This window comes from Podarcis liolepis (assembly GCF_965112155.1).
Source record: "Podarcis liolepis genome assembly, chromosome: 14".
In the NCBI taxonomy this organism is placed as follows: Eukaryota; Metazoa; Chordata; class Lepidosauria; order Squamata; family Lacertidae; genus Podarcis; species Podarcis liolepis.
Window position 1 is genome coordinate 4226439 of NC_139569.1, and position 22978 is coordinate 4249416.

A 22978-nucleotide genomic window follows, 5' to 3' on the forward strand; every position below is an offset into this window, starting at 1 on the left:
CATACCAAGAACTAACTTAGTTGGTCTTTAAGGTGCTACTGGAAGGAATTTTTTTTATTTTGACTATGGCAGACCAACACGGCTACCTATCTGTAATAATATTAATATTAATAATAATAATAATTTATTTGTAACCCCGCCCATCTGGCTGGGTTTCTCCAGCCACTCTGGGAGGCTTCTAACAAAGATTAAAAACACATTAAAATGTCGAACATTAAAAGCTTCCCTGAACAGGGCTGCCTTCAGATGCCTTCTAAATGTCAGGTAGTTGTTTATCTCTTTGACATCTGATGGGAGGGTGTTCCACAGAGCGGGCGCCACTACCGAGAAGGCCCTCTGCCTGGTTCCCTGTAGGCTTTGCTTCTCGCAATGAGGGAGAACAGTAATGCAGAACAAAGCAACCCAGTTTTGAGAAGAGCACTTAACACCCACATGCAGAAACAGAGAAAGAAAGAGAAATGGAGATAGTTTTGAAAGTAGAATAAGCACTTATTTTGTTGTTGTTCCTTTTTCAAACCCTGAGCCCTTGGTAAATAGGAGTGTTTCTGTAACTTGAGTGTTTGGGGAGCCCAATTGGAGGTGAATGCTAGCAGGACTTCCTGTTCCTAGAAAAAAAAGACTCTTAACTCTAAAAGTTGCCCAGATACTATAGACATCAGGTGAAAGATCCAGAGGAGGAAGAAAATGTTGGAAGTTTTGAAGGAAGAGGCAAGAGAGAGAGAGAGAGAGGTCTGTGCAATCGGAGGAAGACTGGAGGATTGTGGAGCTCAAGGTAGCGTGGGAAAGACGCCGAGTAAGATTAACGTTATTCTGTGTCTTGAATGCCACTAACTTGACTGAAATCACAGTAAGACCATTGAAAAGATTCAAGGGTGGGGATTCCAGACTGAATCTCTGAAAGGGAGAGGCTTTTAGGACCAGCGTCCTTATCTCAGGTGTAAATAATAGATTCATCAACTGCACCCACCTATGCTCCCACACTTTGTTGGAACAAGGGGGCATTAAGAACTGCATAATAATAATATGACATTTATATCACTTTTTCTCCTAGGAGCTGCACATAGCTCTCCCCCTCCCCATGTTATCCTCATAACAACCCTGTGAAGTATGTTGGGCAGAGAGATATTGTGATTAGCCCAAGATCACCCTGTTTGCTTCATAGCTGAACCCTGGGCTCCTAGGCCCTAGTCCAGCACTCTAACCACTGCACTATACTGCCCCTTGTTACCAGCAATGTGTGCTGCGCTTTGCACAGTAGAAGAGGACAGGCTCCTGCCCCAATGAATTTAACCCTACAATTTGACTTGGGAGGGAAATGGAGGCTGGGGTAAAGAGAGGAAGGACATGCAGCTATTTCAACAGAGTCTTGGAGCATAAGCTTTCATGGACTTCCATCTGGCATCCCCTGAAATGAATGGAAGCTTTTCATGGCATAATAGATGCTTTAGTCTTTAAGGTTCCGCAAGACTTTTGGTTGTTCCTGCTGAAAAGGGCTAACATGATTATTTCCCCAACCCCATTGAAATCTCTTATTATTACAGTTACAGTACGTATATTAATTCCTAGTATGAGGACCAGAGTTGTTGTTTATTTCTAAAGGAATTGGGGGAAAAGGGACAGTTTGAAGGAAGAAGGAGGTACAGTATTCTGGGAGGCTGTTCCAAGCATGAGGAGCAGGAAGGGAGAAATGGCCTTGAAGAGAGCAGGAGAGCTCTGGGTGCTGCAAGAATTAAAATCACAAGCAGAGGTATATCCAGCTATGAGGTGGCGTCCGCAAAAGGATTTTGACTTTAAGTTGTCCGAAAGAGATTCAGGATTCATCAGAGCTCAGCAGCACATTTGTTGATACAGCTGTTGCTTGGGCTTAGTTTTAAGTTGAAGCCATTACACTTTTTCATTTCTTTGGCTTGTGTTGCATATCCCTTTTTAAGGTGAGCAGTTCCTGATGATTTCATCAAGGGCAACCTCCAGAGAAAGGACTTTCCCTTCTCAGCCTTCAGTATCCTGGCTTTCTCCTCCCCCCATCAGAATCTGATACACATATTTAAAATGAAATTTACGGTGTGCTTGCGAGCTGGAAGCCCCAATCTGGAAACAGTATAATTTTATCATTAAACGATATTCTGCACGTACAACGTGTTATAAAGTCTATTCTCAATATGAGACACGGCAGCAGGAGACAAGTAACTCTTATCTGCAAGCAGAAAGCTACTTACCGGTAACTGAGAGGCCACTTTTCCATGCAAGGGACAAAAGTTTCGGATGAACCACCTCCCAACCTCAGCTGTTGCGATGCATCCCGTTGGTTCCCCATTATTAAATAAGCTGAGCAGCCTTTGCCCTCCAGATGTTGTTGGATTACAAGCTGCAGCAGCCCCATCTGGCACAGCCATCTAGTCCAAAACATCTTGAGGGCACCAGGTTGGTCAAAAGCAAGGATTTATTTTTCCCTTTGTATCCCTGGATAGTTCTGCATGCCATAAAGCAGGTATAGGGGCACCAGGCCATTTACAGGGCTGACTTTGGGATGCACGATTTAAGGTGCAAGATAGAAGCATGTCCCTGAATGCTGCCTTGTCCAGCGTTCTACTGATTTTCCTGAATCAAAACAGCTTCCTGATAGCACGAGCTCCTGCCTGAGTCGCTGGTTGTTATTGTTGTTGTTAATGTCCTATCAGTGACAACTCCCCAACAATAAAATAAATGCATAAGTAGACTGTCTTTTCCTCTAAGGAACACAAGGCATAGCACTTGGAGCTATTCCTTTGTGGGGGAAAAGGGATGGAAATTTAATAAATCAATAATTAAAATGAGTAAAAATATTGTAATGACCTGATAGAGCATAACTGGCCTAATGCCACCCTGAAAATTGGATGGCTTGGTGTGGATTTGATTCTGTACACTGTATACTGAATCCAGTATTCTGTATGCTTCCCTGCACTGGTGCTGAAGTCTCCTTGGTGTGAAAATAATCAGGGGGGCATGTTTGCCATTGGTCGCTGCGCTGCTGCACTGTTGCTTGTGCATCCATCCCATCCAAGAATCAAGTCAGCTTGTTGATCCCAAGTCTAGTTAGATGCCGCCGCTCCCTGCATTTTCAGTCTTGCTACAGCTGTTCCCTTCCCCCCATTTCCACACACAGGTCCCCTCCAGAGAGCAAACAGCAGAAGGTGCTCAATGCTGCCATCCTGCAGCTATCTAGGAGCATCAAAGAGCTGCAGGATGAGAACCGGAAGCTGAAAGCAGACCTAGAGCACGCGATGAGCAGCTCCCCTGCCTCCGGCAGAGCAAAGAGTAAGTTTCTCAAGAATACCAACTGTTTTGATTGTGTTGTGTAAAAGAGGAGTGGGTTGCAGTGCTGTGGTCCTCATGCGGTGCCCCCCCCCGGTCCCTGCAAGCAGAAGCGTCTGGGCATGCGAAATCTCCAACCCCCAGGGAGAATCTGTCATGAGATGCTATGGTTAAAACTGGGAGCCGCTCAGCTCTTTGGCATGGCTGCCTTGTGTGATGAGTCACCAGGATTCTAGTCTGGAGGGTTAGGTCAAGTGTTGTCTGTTCAGACTGGCTATTATGACATTTTTTATTATTATTATTATCATCATCATCATTATCATAATCATCACTATCCCGCCTTTTCCCTTACGGGACTCAAGGCAGCTTACAAGAACCACTAACAACATAGAGAAAAGAAATCATTCAAAAACAATTAAACATTAATAGAATTAAAACTACATAAATATATTAAAAGAGCTGTTGAAAACATACAGATCATTACAATAAAAACAGCACCATCCCTTTCATTAAAAGCAGTCAGTTGCCAAAAAGCCTCTTGGAACAAGAAAGATCTTCACCTGCTGGCGGAAGGACAGCAGGGAGGGAGCCAGTCTAGCTTCTCTAGGGAAGGAGTTCGAGAATCTGGGAGCAGCTAGCAAGAAGGCCAAATCCTGCATCCCCACCAAACATGCCTGTGAGGGTGGTGGGAAGGTCTCAGAGCCTGGGCAGGTTCGTACAAGGGAATACGGTCTTTCAAGTAGACTTTTATGGAGAAAGAGCAAAAAAAGGCTCTGTTTGAAATCAGACTTTGCCTGGGCACTTCCAGTTTTCCTGGCTCTGGTGTGTTTTCCTTATTTGACTCCTGGTTATGTCCTTAAGGGATGCGGGTGGCGCTGTGGTCTAAACCACTGAGCCTTGGGCTTGTTGATCAGAAGGTCGGCGGTTCGAATCCCCATGACGGACTGAGCTCCAGTTGCTCAGTCCCAGCTCCTGCCAACCTAGCAGTTTGAAAGCATACCAGTGCAAGTAGATAAACAGGTACTTCTCCAGCGGGAAGGTATATGACGTTTCTGTGCACTGCTGTGGTGTCAGTGTTCCATTGTGCCAGAAGCAGCTTAGTCCTGCTGGCCACATGGCCCAGAAAAACTGTCTGCGGAGCAGACAAACGCTGGTTCCCTCGGCCTGTAAAGCGAGATGAGTGCCGCAACCCCAGAGTCGTTTGCGACTGGACTTAACTGTCCGGGGCCCCTTTACCTTTACCTATGTCCTTAAGAGCTTGGCTGCTTGGACAGGGCAAAGGACCATCTAGTCTAGTGGCCAACCAGATGGCAACAGCCACACTCTCCCCATCTGTCAATCCCAGTAACAGGCATTCAGTGGCATCCTGCCTGTGCCAGTGGAGGTAAAACCTCGCAATTGTGGCTGGTAGCCATTGATAGCCTTATCCCCAAGGAACTTGTCTAATCCTCTTTTAAAGCCATCCAAGTTGGCAGCCATCACTACCTCTTGGGGGAGCAAATTCCTTGGTTAAACTATGCGCTGTGTGAAGAAGCACTTTCCTTTCACCAGTCCTGAATCTTCCAGCATTCCCTTTTATGGGATGGCCTCGGGTTACAGCATTAATAATAATGATAATAATAATAATAATTTTTATTTATACCCCGCCCTCACCAGCCAAGGCCGGGCTCAGGGCGGCTAACAAGCGATAATAAAAACAAGTTGAATGAATACAACTTAAAAACAAGATTAAAATACATTTAAATATTGAAACATTTAAATATTAAAATGCAGCCTCATCACAGGAGGAGGGGGGGGAAGAAAAATGAAAGAGGGGGAGGGAATCAAATTGGCTCCAAGCCAAAGGCCAGGCGGAACAACTCTGTCTTACAGGCCCTGCGAAAATAAATCAGATCCTGCAGGGCCCTGGTCTCATGAGGCAGAGCGTTCCACCAGGCCAGAGCCAGTGCTGAAAAGGCCCTGGCTCTGGTTGAAGCTAATCTGACTTCCTTAGGGCCCGGGACCTCTAGGGTGTTGCTATTTATGGACCTTGAGGCTCTCTGTGGGGCATTACGATGGAGAAAAACTTCTCAGGGCCCACTCTTTCTCTGCCAGGCAGTATTTCATAGCCCTGTATCACACATCCCCACCCACTTTACACTGAAGAAGTCATGTCCTTCAGCATCGACTTCTGACTCTCCGTTCTTGGCTCTGTCCTGATGGCTGCTTACAGCTCTGAGCAAATTGGAGCATAATTGACCAAACTGTTCTTACGTAGGTTGGATGGGAGTGCAAACAGGAACATAGGAAAACAAGCTTTTGTGGAGCCAGAAATAATCAGGGCAACCAGGGAGCAGACAAAAGCAGTTTAATGGGCTGCCACCTCTAGCACTAGCCAAAGGAAGTGAGCAGAAGATCCACACACTCCTTTGGCCCCTACCCAACCCTCAGTGCAGGCTGATGCCTTGCTTTTCTTCTCCCATCTCAAAAACCTGCTTAACTATTTCCTGCCAAAGCGGATGCACTACCAGAGACGGCTGCCTTAATAGCTGCCAATACACTATCTGGTATTTTGTCCATTTTTGCACACGGGGCATGTCGCTCCCTTGCCCCACCTGAGCTTCAGCCAACAAGAGGCAGCTTGATTGGATGTCAAAACATCTCAAGATTAATCTGCTGCTCCGGCTTTTATAAATAGCGTCTCTCGGATGCCCTGCAGCTCTGTGGGCCTCTCCTTTCGGGGATTTGTGTCTCTCGCAATCTGACTTCCACTTTGAAAACCTTGTTAACTTTCCTCCAGATTACACTGAGTGGAGCAGACAGAGGCTGGTTCGGCGGATTTCAAGGCTGGAGAAAGTGAGTGATGGGAGCCCAATCGCTATCTTAGCGCTGCTGGGAAAGAAACAGTTGCAGTTGCTGAACCCCTTGGCCCATTTGCTTCAGTCTATTGCAAAGAGACTAGACCCAAGGAACTTGCTTATATAGGTGTTTGTGTGTGAGAAAGAAATGCCGATTGGCGTATTTTTAGGATGTGAGCATTACCATTACCGAGCAGTTGTTCGGGGGTCACTGGGCATCTTCGTTGAATAGACTACGTAGGACAAGGCTGAGAAACTCAAGGGACGCATCCCCTTTTGCACAACCTCCTGGGAGCCGCATGCCAGCAGTGAACCTGGCCAGGTGCAGAGGTGGCCACAGCAAGAGATGCATCTCTTACCTACACTTAAGCCACGTAAAAGCAAGAGAGAAGCATTTTCCATCCAGGCAACCAAGAGGCATCATCACACATCCCCAGGCAGGCAAACGAGGGCACCCAGGGAGGGCATAGTATAGGGCTGGTGTGGGAGGTGGCCTGAGAAGATGGAGCACGATTTGGGGAGAGTCTCCAGGGCTGGGTGGAAAGGCCTGGACATTTCCTGTCCCCCTGGTGCAGAGTAAGCACTTGGATTAGTTCCAAAATCACAAAAGTTCTTTGTAGAAAGTGCTTATGGTGGTGATGATTTGAGAGGAGAGTCTAGCTTATAAGCAGCTTCAGTTGTCAGCCCTCTCTTAGCCACAGAAACTGCTTGAATCTCTAGAGCAGCCTTTCTCAACCTTCCTTGGGTCCCCAGATGTTGCTGGACTACAACTCCCATCATTCCTAGCCAAGCATGGCCAGTGGGAGTTGTAGTCCAACAATACCTGGGGACCTAAGGTTGAGAACGGCTGTTCTGGAGCGTTGAGCTAGTGGTTGCCACTAGTTGAATGTTCTACGACCACAGATTATTTCTGCACACCAGGACAGGGCTTTGTGTGCCCCTAGATCAGTAGACTGCTATTATGCTATAATGTGCCTCACTCTTGTCCCTTTCCATATTTCCAGAAAATGGATGAGATGCAGAATGGTAGGCTATCAGAAACTAGCACTTCATCGTTGCGCACCCAGTTGGGTCAGTCAGCTGCTGAGGAAGGTGACCCTCCAGAAGAACGTGAGCGTCTTCGTAGACTAGTGAACAAGCTGAAAGGCCAAAAGGACGTCCTTCAGAACCAACTGGCTGCTAAAGAGTTAAGTCTCTAGATATCGCCAGAAACAGCGCAGCTGCTTTTGGTTGCAATCTTGGGTGGTACAGTCATATGTATGTGAATATCTTTTGGTGCTCTATGCGAGAATTTTTCTGCATTTTTAATTTGGCCATTTTCCCCAGTTAAAATTAAAAAGTGCTTTAAAAAAATCCAGGCCCTAAGAATGCTGCAAATTTGCACAGCAAATATGTGCAAAAGCCAGATTTGACAGAAAATACCTGAAGTTGTAAGTGTGTTTGTTTATTTAAAAATCTTTGTAGCCTGCCCTATACAGTATATCATATTGATCTCAGGAGTTATAAATGCAGGTTATAAACAACAATTTCATTGTTATGCAGAGCAGATAATGCTAAAAACCGCACAACGACAAAGTGGTTTCTTATTACCGTTTTCATCTGCACAATCAATGAATCATAAACGCCTGCAAGAACGACCACGTCTTGATCTGGTGCCAGAAGTAAAACAAAAGTGGCGCCAGACGTGCCTTCCTTACTCACAGGATGATTGTTGTTCCTCCTCCACAACCTTGACAAGTTGGTGGAGCCTGTGACCCTGCAGAGTCAGACCCACTAGGAGTTGCAAAAGAGACTTAGCAGGAGTTGCGCAAGAGCATGACTTCACAGCAAATGTGACTCTGGCCCAGAAGCGCTGTCAGCAGAGCTGGCAAAATGTTCCCATTTCGGCACAGTCAAGGCTGTTGACCTGTTAGCACCATGTCCTTTCGTTGTCAATTTTTTGGCAAATCCCTGAGGTTGTTGAGCTGTTACCCCCATCTTCTTTCTTGCAAGACTCTGCTGGCGAGTTAGAGGTTTGTGGCTAGGTGGTGGCCGTGCACCCTCACTTTGAACATGGGACTGAATGTAGCAGGATTTGTTCCCTCCCTCTGCTTTGAGGATCAGAGCAGTTGCCCTGCCTGGTTTTGTTTCAGGGGTCCTTCTGCAAGTTACTCCAACCTTCCCCAATCTCCTGCTGCATTGGAAGATTCACACGATCCAAGTGGTGTGCCTCAGGATCCATTCATGATGTTGCACATGCTACTTCCTTGGTGCGCCCCTCCAAAAGTAGACACCCCAAACAACTCCTTGCATTGTGTGCTCTGTAGAGGCGCCTGCAGGTTTCAGAGTTCTGTGGAACTGGAAACTCTGTGCAAATGATTTGTTTTGTACTTTTGCAGGAAAGAAATCCAGAAGCTGACAGAGAAGGTGGGAGAACTGGAGGGAAACCAAGAAGCAAACTGTAGGCTGGCTGGAATCGATGCCACAGAACCTCCCAACCAGGTAAAAAAACCACAGTTCAATATGTTTGGTACAGCAGGTCACCTAATATTAATTGACTTCTGTTGAAACTTCTGTGCAGGCTGCTTGGCATGGATTTCAGAGATTGCATCCCTTCTAAACCCTTCCTCCAGCCAAGTATTGGATTTTATGTTTATGGGTATGAAAGAAAGGCGGGGGGAGCCTTTTATATTCTTACTCTAGGTGGCTAAAGGAGAATGATGTATGACCTCCTAATAGCTAAGGCTGGCTTGGAGGAAATGTGTAGCTTAGGGATGTGAGTGGAGACAGAACACTTAATTGCTGGTAACTTGGCTGGGAAATCTCTGTCCTCACTTGTTCCTTCACTGATTTGTTAATAGCAGGAAAGTCCTCTGTACTGAAAGGCAACGCCATCTTTTTGCCTTGGCTCTCACAGTGCTTGGAATTGGCAGTTATTCTCTCTTTCTCTTCATCTACTCCTTCCTCTTCTCCCCCACTAACCCTCTCATTGTCCCAATCCTTTCTGTCTCTTCTGCGTTTACCATATTGTGCTCCTTCAGTTCTTTGCCACATTCTTCCTCCATGTTTGCATGACTTCTTTTCCATCATTTGTTTGTTGATCCTTCCAATTTCTTGCTTCTTGCCTATGTCTCTACCCTTCCCCCCTTCATTCTTACAAACTAACTGCTGTTCCTGGTTTAGACATAATGAGAAGCTGCAACAAGTTTAAGCCAGGAAGCAGGTGCTTTCATATCTTCTCGTGCCTGCATCAGAGGAGGAGGGTGGAAGGAGCGAGCATGCAAGCCCAAGACTCAAGCAAGCTCATTTATGAAACACTACACCAGGGAACACTACACCTGTTGTTCAGTCCCTGCTCCTGCCCACCTAGCAGTTTGAAAGCACGAAGTGCAAGTAGATCAATAAGTAACGCTCCAGCGGGAAGGTAAACGGCGTTTCCGTGTGCTGCTCTGGTTCGCCAGAAGCGGCTTAGTCATGCTGGCCACATGACCCGGAAGCTGTACACCGGCTCCCTCAGCCAATAAAGCGAGATGAGCGCCGCAACCCCAGAGTCGGACACGACTGGACCTAACAGTCAGGGGTCCCTTTACCTTTACCTTTACACCAGGGATGCCGAACCTCTACGTATAGGCCTAATTGGGGCTGTAAGGCTATTTCAGCCAAGCCATGCCCACCTGCCAGGTAAAGGCTTGACCTGGATCCTGCCCACCTGTCAGTTGACCAGCAGGATGTGTGAGAGGAATGATCTGGCCCAACAGCTGGAACCATTTCCCACCCCTCCATCCAACTATGGCTTAGTGTTGCATCTGAACAGAAAGAGCCATGTGTGTCCAAACAGATACATACTAATTCTTAGTCACTGCGGAAGAGCACAGCTGAGGGAGAGTCCTCCTTCGGCACTGCTCCATATTTTTTGTGGACCCCCAACTCCTGGACCATGAAGAATAGAGAGTAGGCTCCAAAGAAGGCGTCTCCCTCAGTGCGTGACTCAGAACTACCATTCAACTAGGAACAAACAGTTCTTTCTATATAATTCAAACATTTCCTGAATAGTAGTCAAGTGAACTGGTCAGCATGCCAACCTTTTATCTTCACTTATCTGAGAGGTTTATGGGGCTTTTTAAGTTTTTGTGTGGACGCGGCTAGCACTGTGGTCTAAACCACTGAGCCTCTTGGGCTTGCCGATTGGAAGGTTGGCGGTTCGAATCCCCGCGACGGGGTGAGCTCCTGTTGCTCAGTCCCTGCTCCTGCCAACCTAGCAGTTCGAAAGCACATCAAAGTGCAAGTAGATAAATAGGTACCGCTCCGGTGGGAAGGTAAACGGTGTTTCTGTGTGCTGCTCTGGTTTTGCCAGAAGCGGCTTAGTCATGCTGGCCACATGACCCGGAAAAACTGTCTGTGGACAGTAAAGCAAGATGAGCGCCACAACCCCAGAGTCGTTCGCAACTGGACTTAACTGTCAGGGGTCCTTTACCTTTTTAAGGTTTTGTGTGCGTGTGTGTATTACAACAAAAACATTTGTTTTTTGCAGCGCTGGCACAAGCAGTTGTGTGTATTACAACAAAAACGTGTGTGTATTACACGCGTGTGTATTACAACAAAAACTTTGTTTTTTGCAGCGCTGGCACAAGCAGTTGCTCATTGGTGCTAGCATTCCATTCTTCCAAGCTGTCCCTTTGACAGCAGCAATCACCCTTCCTCTGGATTTCTGCTTCTCCATTCATACTTTCTCCAATGTTATTTTAAGGGCCTGCAGAAATGTCAGCCCAGCTGGCGACCGTTGAATCCAGCATGCATGCTAAAGTTCAGAGGTTCAGATTTGGAGTGCTCACCTCCTTGCTCTCCTGAGCATCACAGAAAGGAACAAGCTGCTCGGGTCATCCAGAGACAATGGAAGGCCTACCACACCAAGGTGATGCTCTTTCAGCTGCAAAGGGAGGGGGAGGTATATTTTTGGAGCAGAAGAGTACAGAAATCGCAGGACGGGAGGAACCGGGATGATAGTGACACCCTTTGGCATGTGAGACTCTGCACCTCCTCACCACTCAAATGCCAACATGCTTTCAAATCTATCCTTTTCCCTTTAAAAACAAAAGCCATCCACTCCTGATTTCTGTACTTGTACAGGGCAGTTGTTAAGGATGCTGGATATAGCAAATGGGCTTTAAATCATTATCAGAGCCTCACATTTTTCATGCAGAAGGTCCCACGCTCCATCTCTCGCCCTGACCTAGCCACTGTGATCCACGCGACGGTCACCTCCAGACTGGATTATTGTTACACGCTCTACGTGGGGCTGCCCTTGAGACTGACCCAGAAACTCCAGCGGGTGCAAAATGCCGCAGCGAGACTCCTTACGGGGTCCTCACTGCAAGATCACATTCACCCGGTGCTATACCAGCTGCACTGGCTCCCGGTGGAGTACAGGATCAGGTTTAAGGTGCTGGTTTTAACCTTTAAAGCCCTATACGGCCTAGGACCCTCGTACCTACAGGACCGCCTCTTCTGGTATGTCCCACAGAGAAATTTACGGTCTTCAAACAAAAACATGTTGAAGGTCCCAGGCCACAGAGAGGTTAGGCTGGCCTCAACTAGAGCCAGGGCTTTTTCTGCTGTAGCTCCGATCTGGTGGAACGCTCTGTCACAAGAGACTAGGGCCCTGCGGGACTTGACATCTTTCCGCAGGGCCTGCAAGACAGAGCTGTTCCACCAGGCCTTTGGCCAGGGCACAGCGTGACTCCCTCCTTTGGCAATCTTCACAGAACTCTAGCCCAATGGTTGCCATCAATTTGATTTGAATTAATTTTATAATGAAATGATTTTAGAATGTTGTATTATTTTATTGTTGTTAGCCACCCTGAGCCCGGCTTCAGCTGGGGAGGGCGGGATATAAATAAAATTTTTTATTTTTATTATTATTATTATTATTATTATTATTATTATTATTATTATTTAAAAGGTGTCCTGGAGGAGAGGCAGACATTATACCCTTGTCTGAGACCATGGAGAGCCACTGCCAGTCAGAGTTGGCCAGACATGGCTAGGTGGACCAGTGGCTTGACTCCACATAAGTCCTATGGTCATACATAACTGCTCAGATAATACCAAGGAATATGAATTACTCCGGGTGGGAATACAACTTGGACTTAATCTAGAATCATAGAATCATAGAGTTGGAAGAGACCACAAGGGCCATCGAGTCCAACCCCCTGCCAAGCAGGAAACACCATCAGAGCACTCCTGACATATGGTTGTTAAGCCTCTGCTTAAAGACCTCCAAAGAAGGAGACTCCACCACACTCCTTGGCAGCAAATTCCACTGTCAAACAGCTCTTACTGTCAGGAAGTTCTTCCTAATGTTTAGGTGGAATCTTCTTTCTTGTAGTTTGGATCCATTGCTCCGTGTCCACTTCTCTGGAGCAGCAGAAAACAACCTTTCTCCCTCCTCTATGTGACATCCTTTTATATATTTGAACATGGCTATCATATCACCCCTTAACCTCCTCTTCTCCAGGCTAAACATGCCCAGCTCCCTTAGCCGTTCCTCATAAGGCATCGTTTCCAGGCCTTTGACCATTTTGGTTGCCCTCCTCTGGACACATTCCAGTTTGTCAGTGTCCTTCTAAGATCTAAGATCAATATACATTTAATGTCTTTTATTGTTGCATTTGTGCATTTCCTCACAAGCTGCTTTGGAACACATTGTTCGCAAAACCAAGGTATAAATAATTGTAGTGATATAAAACACAAAAGGTTTGATGAGCTTCTGAGCACCAGGGGCATACACCAAATCAGAAGTAGAATGAACAAGTTTAGCTGAAAAGAATTTAAAAGGCTCCATTTCAGTCCAATGTTTATCCATTTCAGATTGACAGGGCTGCACTGGATGAGGTGAGTAATGTAAACTCTTCTTAGCTGAATTGATTTTTTAAAAGTTAATCTAATGGTTGCAGGCCTACAACTAATAGTTTCAATTGCTTCTGTTCTCAGACATTCAGGTCTTGTGCAGTTTTTCTGCAATTTGTACCACCTGGAAACATGAATCTGATGTTCATATCAGTGGCAAAGTCTAATGGGTAGTTGGAGACCCAAGACATTAATTGTAGCTTTGCCAATGAAATGTTAGCTGCTGAGGTGTGGTTTCATTCAGCAGATTTGACTGTATGTGAATTTCCAAATTAACTTGTGCATAAGTAGGCTTCTTTTATCTTTCATTGGCCAGGACCAACTTTTGAATTGGAGATCAGTAGTTCAGCTTGCCTTGTGATTGGCAGGAATACCTTTATAGAGCCAAGAAAACAGTCCTTTATAGAACACAATTTCTTCCTGGGGCTGTGCATGGAATGTGTAGCTGCCATCTTTCAAGGGACTTAACATCCATTCATTTTATTCTCTCCCCCTGCACTCTCTCTCAGGCGGTTGTTGTGCTCCAGGCAGCTTTCAGGGGACACTTGGCTCGGCAGAAACTATTATCAATTAACGCACAAGGTCGAAACTCTCCCAGCGTGCCTCGAACAGGACACAAGGCAACTATCAGGGCAAGTAGAGATGCAGCTGCAGCATGTTTTCCCCTGATATGCAGGTGCTCTGCAGGGCAAAGGAACAGGATCCCAAGCTCTTTTGTTGTTGTTTAGTCATTTAGTCGTGTCCGACTCCTCGTGACCCCCTGGACCAGAGCACACCAGGCACTCCTGTCTTCCGCTGCCTCCTGCAGTTTGGTCAAATTCATGTTAGTAGCTTCAAGAACATTGTCCCAAGCTCTAGTCCTGCTGTAATACTGGAACTTCGACTGTTGGCTTTGTTTGCTTCTTGTCTTTATATACCTTTTAATAATAAAATCAAAACCACATGGATTTAGTTTAAAACAAATAGGAACAAATTTATCCCATGTCTCTATCAAGCCAGTTTACTATTTTATTGTTGACATTTCCCCCCTTCCCCAGGAGGGCAAACTGGCCTTTTAACAGGAGAAGAGCCAAAGGTCTGGATCCGTCCAAAGGTCCATCTAGTCCAGCCCATGGCCAACCAGATGCTTCTAGGCAGCCCACAAACAGGACATAAAAGCCTTTTTTCCTCTCTCCCCCCCCCCACCCTCGAACACCTCAGTTGCCCGGCAGCAGCCTGTATTCAGAGGGTAGATGGCCTCTGAATTAGGCTGCGCCCAAATTGCTGTAGTTGCCCGGGACTTTAGAAACTACCAGCCATTAGTAGCTGTCAGAGACCATTTGAATTAGGGGCTTCTAGCCATCAGTGCCCAATAAACTCCTTTTAAGTATAAACTGTTTCTAGACTTTTGTATAAGCATTGTGTATCCCTTCGCTTGACATAAGATGACAGCATTTCTGTTCCTTGGAAGTCGCTGTTTTATCCCATCCTTCTAAGGGCTGTTCTCCTTATGCCCATGTTTAACTTTTCCATTCTTTCCTTAACCAAAATCTATGGGTAAAAGCATTTTTCCAGCATTATACAACAGGTGGCTTTTCCGCTGCTAAAAAGTTAAAGCTAAACTCATTCTGATGTTTACTGTCAAGTGACCAACCAAATTTGTTGTTGAGATCTTGTTGTGAAACAAGCTTGAATAACGTCTGAATCTTCCTGCCAGCATTTCCTAATTTTGCTCTTGCATTATGCAGGAGGAGGACCAAATTAAGAAAATAATGTTTTCTTTACAAGTAGTTTGAACAAATAAAAATTAAAAAAAGAAAATAAGGTCCTTTTTATGAACTTGATTTGGCTGTTGCTTTTGGTTGATTGGCATTTTTGGCAGTGATCGATAACCATGGACAGAACTAGAATACAGTATGTGGTTGGGGGACCTAATATATTAATTTCTCTGCCCGCAAACATTTTTTTTTAAAAGTGAATGTTCAGTGTTGGGAAATTGCTGAATCCCTTCCATATTCAGCCAGCCTAGTGAAAGCTGCTGCTTCTCAACCCAGAGGTGTCTCATCTAAAGGCCAGAATATTTGATAGCCTGCATCCTTGCTCCTTTGTTCTCCCATATTTATATATCAACGATGCCAAATTTCTCATTGAGCAAGCGGTAAGAAGGCTGGAGCAACTTTGCATTGGCAGCCCCAGAAATCTACTGGCATTCCCAAACTACTACAGCTGAAAAGCAGGCCAGTTCTTTTTTCTTTCTGTCGACGGATAAGGAATGCTTTGAGGTCAGAAACAGCAGAATCTGTTCACTTGCCAATTGACATATTGAATGCCAACACCTTGTTCCTATTTGTGCTCCTAGAATTCACTTTCGTCTCGAGGGTCCAGCTCTTCACAAACAGCTGCTGATTACAAAGCAGAAGAAGATGCTGTGAGGCTTGTGCAGTCCGTTTTCAGGGCTCACACGGCACGCACCCGTGAGGAAAGGTAAGCCAGGAGTGGCTTGTTCTAATGAGATTTGAGTTTCACAAATCTTGCTGTCAATGGCTTGAAGATCGTGAGCTGGAGCCCAGGTTGGGCCAAACAGTATAACAATATTTGCACCAGCAAAATGGAGCTGCAGGCGACGAGGCTAATGTTGACTTCTCCCATGCTGTTCAACTCTTCTGCTGTCTTCACCCTCTGCCTTTGTATTTCCATTTAGTCTTCCACAGTCTAGCCCAGATGCCAGGCAACGTTGTTCCAGAACATCAAGCAGCTTGGCTGAAAAGGAAAACAAGAGCACATTAGTGTTTTTTTTCTGAAGTGATTTAAAAGATTCAGACGGTCCTTCATTTGCCCCACTAAGTTTTGGGTCAGAAATGGTTCCAAACAACTTTGGATCAGAAATGGTTTGTTTACCTGCACAAGGCATTCCAGGCTGTTTCCATCTTTTTTATGATTCCATGTGATCCTGCTGACAGCCTAGATCAGCCCTAACTGGCCTAGGTCCCAATCCCACATGTGCCCCACAATGATCTTGTTGTGCTCCTTAGAGTAGGCAAGCTGGCCTCTGCTAACAGGAAATAATAGCAGCAAGCGTGTGAAAGGTTGAGCAATACCTTGAAGATTTCAAGTGCTGTATATATTCTGAATTTGTTAAGTAAGATACCTCATGGGGATGATCAAGCGAAAATCACTTATCTTTGTTTGAGTCTGAGAAATTCATGGCAGAGTTACAGGATTTGCTGTAGCTGCCCAAAAGCTGTGATTTTTTAAGGGTCATATGGTGAATTGTTAACATTTGATTGGATGATTTTACTGTAATGCCATGGTACACCTGCATCAACACAACCAGAGGCTTTCATCTGCCCCAGCTGCAACAAAGCATGTCTCCTGCATCAGTCTCTACAGCCACAGCAGGCACTGCAACCTTCCAGTGGTTTGACTTCACCCCTCAAAGGCTCGCTCTTCCAATATCTCCCAAGACAGACATATGCCAACAACAATTAGTCCCTTTAACCTTTTGTATTTTAATATACATTTTAACCTTTTGTATATTATTATTTTAATATAAAGATATATGTCGGTAGATGTTGTGTTTAAATATTGATGTTGTCACTGGCATCCACCTGTCTTGTTAGCATCACATTCTCCCGTACCCTTTTGGAGAGGTGAGCCATCGCTGTAGCTGCCTGGCCAGTAGGCTTGTGCAGTTCAGCATCAATGGGCGGGTTGCTGGTTACGGTGGAACCCAAGTAGACCAATTTGTCTTCCACTTCCAAGTGTGTGGCCACCAATGCGGATGCGTGGAGAGCTGGTGACGTCCTGACCCAGGATGTTGATCTTCATCAGGCTGATGGTGAGGCCAAACTCCCCAAAGGCTTGGGCAAAACGGTTGCTGAGTCTCTGTAGAGCCTCCTCGGCGTATAATGTGTCAAGGCCGTGTCATCTGCAAACAACATTGCATATAATTTTTTTCTGCGGTTGATATGACCACTATGGCTGACACTTTTTTGTGCTGTGTAAAAGAGTGAAGTGGCAGGAAATTTGATGTGATCCATGCAGCTCTTCTGCAGCACAGCAGGATGTGTCAGCACAGCCTCTTTGCTCTAAGACCATGACAACCCATCCTGCATCCCATTCCATCACTAGTGCTTGGCAGGGTGAGGTCAGAGCTCCTGCCTTTGCCTCACCCTCCTCAGTGGTATTAAAGAAAGGCCCTGGAGATCTTTTTTACTCCACTCGGCTTTCGGGTGGTATGTGGTGCTGTACCTGCTGCCGCTATTTAAAGTTGTTTTCTCTACTGCTAGTATTCTTATCTAATTTAATTATTTGCTGCCGCTGCCTTAACTTTTTAATGCTGTTGCTTTTGTTATCTTAAGCATATTACGTTGTTTTTCCGACTACCATAAACTACCTCGGGAGGATTGCTTGTGTATTATATTCAGTGCTTTTCTTCTGGGGGGACGCATACCCCTAAACATTTTGTGAATCTTTGTACTTTTGCCCACTTACTGTATTTATTTTTCCTGATTTGAACTATAAAATGGTGATTTTCTTGAGTCAAAATGAGAGTACCCCTAAACATTTTTTTTAGAAAAAAAAAGCACTGATTGTTTGTGCCTTTTACTTTTGTGTAAAGGTGATTTTTATCTTGAAAGGCAATCTAAAACCCAGGCAATAAATAAATAAATGTATCAGTATAATGCTTGAGTCTTAAGCAGGTGTCCCATCCTGAGTTCCCAAGGTGTGTGTTACATTTAGGTGCCATTTAACAGACTATGCCAGAAAAACCTCCCCACTCAAGGTGTTACAAAATTGTCTTCTGTCTTTGAGGAGTGTCTTTCTCAAATAGCAGGAACGCAGAGACCTGGGTTCTTCAGGCCTGCTCTGTTTCTCTATGCCCGTTCCACAATGTACCGCCCAACATAGTGTAAGTCACGTTAGATGTTTTCCACATGGAGATTAAACAAAATGATGAATGTAACAGAATGGCTTCCTGCCTGCCTGCCTACCAGTGATCCTCTGCATCTGAGTTAAAGCCCCAGGCCTGTGCTAGTTATTATCATAGGTCTCCTCCTTTATGGCTGGATCTCTCTGACTCTGGGCCCAGTTTCTGCTGGGAGCTATTTTTACAACTCTTGCCAATTCTCCACATATTTTGCAGGCCTCTGATCCCTGGTCCTGGAGATGAGAGAGCAAGCCGTGCAGCTCCTGACAGTGGAGAGAAGAAGCCAGTCTGGTCTCCATTCAAATATTCGCCTCTAGCGTTCACCTCAGCTGTTCATGGTAATCTCATTTACTTCCCCAGTCTGGGCTTATAGTCAATCGTACGTTTTTGCGGTGGTCTCCCTTGAACTTTGGTTCTAATTAATCTTGTCCAAAAAGGGACTGCTGTGTGTAGTAGGCTCAGCAAGGTTCCCAGTACTTCCACTTTGTCAATCAGTTCCTCCCTGTTGGTGAGGTCTGGGTCCAGGATAGATGACCCCCTTGTTGCTACTTCCACCTTCTGGGAAATGAAATTGTCAGTGAGGGAATGGAGGAATTTGTTGGACCTTACATTCTTGGCAGAATTTAAGTTCCAGCAGATATTAGGGTGGTTGAAGCCTCCCATGACTACTAGATCTCTCCTTTTTGAATGTTTGGCAATCTGTTCTAGGAAGGCATCATCCAAGTCTTCAGTCTCAACGGAGTTCAAAACAAACCTGAGGCTAAACAGGGGCTCAGTATTCAATCTTGCAGCAGAGTGACGGCTTCATCGATTTTCAGTTGTTATAACTTTTATTTGTCGACAGCCACTCCATCACATTGATTTTTGTTTTTTGCACAGGCCTCTGAGTTAGGTATCAATTACTGTTTACTTCACAGGGTTGTTGTGAAGGTTAATAACTATCATTATTTAATTGCTTAACTGTTCCAGAAGAAAACAGCAGCCCAAGATGTAATTCAAACATATAAAGGGGGCCATCACACCGGGGGGAAATAGATTGTCTATTGTGCTACTGCTATTTATTACTTGAATTGGAGTTGAATTGCTAATGTCCAAATGGATGACTTTTCTAATTAGTATTCATTGGTGGTTTCCTCCTGTTTCTGCTTAGAGTCTGCTTTTATCTTGTCCCAGAAGAACCTGTGGGGGCATTGGGGGGCAATCTTCCAAACCATGGCTTGGAGGGTCATGCAGGAGACTTCCTGGGCTTGCATGCTCTCTCCCTCCTCCCTTTCTGTGTTGTAGGGCTTAATGCATTGCGTCATGCTTTGATCAAGTCATAGGTTACTGTATTTTGATGCAGTGGAAAGCAATATATTTCAAAATGAGGAAGTAGTGCAGTGCCATAGGAGAGAAGGTGGAGCATGCACTCTCATTTACATGTAAATCCTGATGATTGGTTTAATGCCTGCCTTACTTTTGTGCATGAGAGGTTGTGTCAGCGTGGAAACAGAAAAGGGCAATCAAAATTATTCATAACCCATTCTGAAACCTTATTATTCTTAACAGAAAGACTTTGGCCATTTTTATCCACTCTTCTGTTTCGTTCGTTGTTCTTTCAGCCACATCCTCCCGTGATCAGCTGCAGCCCTCTCCCTCGCCACCTGCAGATGAAGTTCAGTCGGATGACTCGGATGACATCATCACAGTGTCTCCATCACCAGTGAAGAAAGCGTCATCTCATGATTTCACCAGCCATTTGTCACATTCTCTGCTGCACTCCTAGCGTGACAATGAAGGACATTTTAGTCTTGCTTGGTGAGGTGAAGTTGTCCAGGCTGTGCTACTCGGCTTAGTTTTTCACAAAGGAGAAAGAAAGAGAGAGAAAGAGCTAAAGATGGTTAAGACCACATTTGCGAGGTGGTTCCTAAGGGGCAGGGGAGAGCATCTTTTGCAGATCCATTTCCCTATAATTCACAGGTACTGGCAAATTCTGCCCCTGCTGGACTGCATGGTAGGAATTCAAACTTGTTTTGGTACCCCAAGCCATCTGCGGCTGTTGTTTCTAAGTTATCTTTTATTGTTGCTTCCCACAGTTCATGTTTTGTACCCAACTTTTGACCATACCAATTCACCTTGCAATTGGACGCCCCAGTACAAGGTCCTTAAAAGGTGAGGGCGCCTTCCTTGTAATAGGTAGTGATGCCCTTAAACAAACAGTTCTGTGGGACCAGTGCTTTGGCACGAAACACAGGAACCCTGTGAATTTCTGAGCTTTGCCTGGTTCTTGAACCAAAATCAGTTGGAGCCGACTTGTTCAAAGACTCCAGAACAAAAGGATATGTTCAGGAAGGGGAGATACAACTCACTGAAATTGTAGAAGATGAAGGGGCTAGGAGTCAAGTCTGGCTTTAAGTTTTTTGCTAAGTACAGTGGTATCTCAGGTTAAGTACTTAATACATTCCGGAGGTCCGTACTTAACCTGAAACGGTTCTTAACCTGAAGCACCACTTTAGCTAATGGGGCCTCCCGCTGCTGCCGCGCCGCCAGAGCCAGATTTCTGTTCTCATCCTGAAGCGAAGTTCTTAACCTGAAGCACTATTTCTGAGTTAGCGGAGTCTGTAACCTGAAGCATATGTAACCTGGGGTACCACTGTAATATAAAATCAACAGGCTCCAGACTTCATTATCTTCTGGCTCTCTCGCAAGACTCCCAGCTCCTTCACTGGAGATGAGCCTTTATCTCCAAACCTGTGGTAGATTAACAACCATACTTAACTAACATAGATAATCTCTCTCTCTCTCTTTCTCAGAAGTGTTCATTTTGCCCCAAACCAAGAATTGCTTTGCGCTTGCATTTCAGTCGGTAGCTTTGTGTGATCACCTTTGTATGAAAGAACTTCTAGGTTCTTCAGTCAGATGATTGGTCTCTAAAGCCCAGGAGAGGGTACCCTGACTGGCAGCAGCTCTCCAAGATCCTGATGCAGAGAAAGTCTTTGCCATTGCCTGCTCCTTATTCCTTTTCAACTGGAGAGGCCTGAGATTGAACCCGGGACATTCTGCCTGCCCAGCTCTGCCCCTGAGCTATAGTCCATCTGAACACTGCTGCTGCTACTGCAGATAAAGTTGGGAATCTAAATTACAGTTCCTGCTTGGAGGAGGATGCTTGTCTCCTGTCTTGTCATTATTTGTGACTTGATGAATTATTCAGATTTATTCAGGAGCCATGGCAATCACTCATCTTCTTTGCTCGCCTTCTGGAGTGTAAGATGGAAGGGCTGCTCTTGCCCATTGATCATCCTGCTGATTGTACATGTGCCACTTATCAGACCCCCCACATTTGCAATGGAGGAGGAAGAAGCCCCTGCTCCAAACCTAACTCTGTCCTGTGCCGCCCAAAAGGCAAGTCCCAGATACTCTGGTGCTCATCCCTATTTTAAGTGACAAGTTTGCATTAGTAAGACCACTTCCTAAGTGGCAGGCAAGCATGAATTGCTGCAAGATCTTGGAAATGCCTTTCCATTTCCTACCAGAGGAAAGGATGAATGTCACCATCAGCGTAGTGGTGTTAGCTTTGCTGCCTGTGCCCTTAAGAGACATTTTTTTATTGCAAAGTACCATGAAATACCTTGCTCTCCTTACCTGTAGCACTCAGAGGCTCCCTGTTACGTCTTGCAGGGGTATGTCGGGGAGAGAAGCTGTGGGGAGCTATTTTCCAAATCTTGCCGCAAAACTTACATGTTCTACAAAAATCTCTTCATAGAACTCTTCCTGGATTGTACAATTTCATCCTGCAAATGTGGGGTTGCTCCTGCACACACACTTGCAAGCAGAAATGCCGCACACCTCTGGCATAACTCTCTGATGTTCAAGTTTTCCAACATATGGGAAATCTTGGGTTTTTGTTTGTTTTGAGGTATCATTCAAAAAAGCACACATAACCCTTTGTTTGCATTTTAAAGTGGCACAGCCCAAGAAGTTCTCTGCCACGTGATTTTGCTGAATGTGTAAATAGGGGGTGAATGGATGCTTCCTGACAGATTTCCTCATATATTTTGAAATGGCCCTTTACTGTTCCAGAATGAGCATGAAACAGCAACACAACACCATAGCAAACACTTTTGGGACTTACTGTCCATACAGGTGAAACAGAGGAAAAAACATGGCACCCATTTCTGAAGTTCAGTAGGGATAGTGGAGCACAGATTTGCCGCACAAGCCAAGGGCTGCCTCCTCTGCTGTACATCATTCCTTGGAACAAATCAACATGGTTTCTTTGGGGGATTCGGTGTGTGGGGTGGCAGCATATATGATCCACTTGCGTGACAACAAAAATCTGTCTTATTGTAGGGATCAGAGAAAGCTACCTACCCCCTGCCAGCAATGTTTACACATCAAAACGTATATCAAAATATTGCAGTGTTTTACATGGTTTGTGTCATGCACTGTAGTGTGTGGATCTGGCTGGTAAGCCATTAGCTGAGTGGTTAAATTCTTGCCAGATGGGGGGAAATGATGCCATAGGATATGTAACTATTGTTGTTGTTGAGTCATTTAGTTGTGTCCACCTCTTCATGACCCCATGGACCAGAGCACACCAGGCATTCCTGTCTTCCACTGCCTCCCACAGTTTCGTCAAATTCATGTTGGTAGCTTCGAGAACACTGTCCAACCATCTCGTCCTCTGTTGTCCCCTTCTACTTGTGCCCTCAAACTTTCCCACCATCAGGGTCTTTTCCAGGGATGTAACTATTATATTGGCACAATGGATATCTGCAAACACTCAAGTGGATCTTGGGAAGGTGAAGCCCAGTAAACTGACAGCACAATCCTATGCATGTGAAGCAGGCCCCATTGAGTCAGGTTGGGCTTGCTCCTAGTGTATGTATTTAGGGTTGCAGTCAGAGTTCGATTTGTTTTGAGCAAAACCAGTAACCATTTGTACAATACATTCAGTGGAGTTTCTGTGTGTGAGAGTGAGTTAATGCACAGAATCTCCCTAATATTTTTTTTGTTCTTCAAATTGGAAGCAAATATGCCTGCTTGCTCACACAGTGAAAGCAGGATGGAGCCTGCT

General features: G+C 45.3%; 2 protein-coding genes across 3 annotated transcripts in view; both read left to right on the plus strand.

Annotated features, from left to right (window-relative positions):
- IQCE (IQ motif containing E) overlaps positions 1-21064 on the plus strand; it is a 38050-nt gene extending 16986 nt beyond the window's left edge. Inside the window, exons 12-21 of the mRNA XM_083474736.1 lie at positions 3143-3294; positions 6071-6126; positions 7133-7314; positions 8507-8609; positions 10855-11019; positions 12975-12998; positions 13523-13645; positions 15352-15476; positions 18139-18260; positions 19524-21064. Of these exons, the coding sequence (XP_083330862.1) occupies positions 3143-3294; positions 6071-6126; positions 7133-7314; positions 8507-8609; positions 10855-11019; positions 12975-12998; positions 13523-13645; positions 15352-15476; positions 18139-18260; positions 19524-19687 (1216 nt within the window). The 3' untranslated portion in view covers positions 19688-21064. The remainder of the gene's footprint in view (positions 1-3142; positions 3295-6070; positions 6127-7132; positions 7315-8506; positions 8610-10854; positions 11020-12974; positions 12999-13522; positions 13646-15351; positions 15477-18138; positions 18261-19523) is intronic.
- The window catches only part of CARD11 (caspase recruitment domain family member 11), a 335243-nt gene that overhangs the window by 246842 nt on the left and 65423 nt on the right, over positions 1-22978 (plus strand). The window lies entirely within an intron of this gene.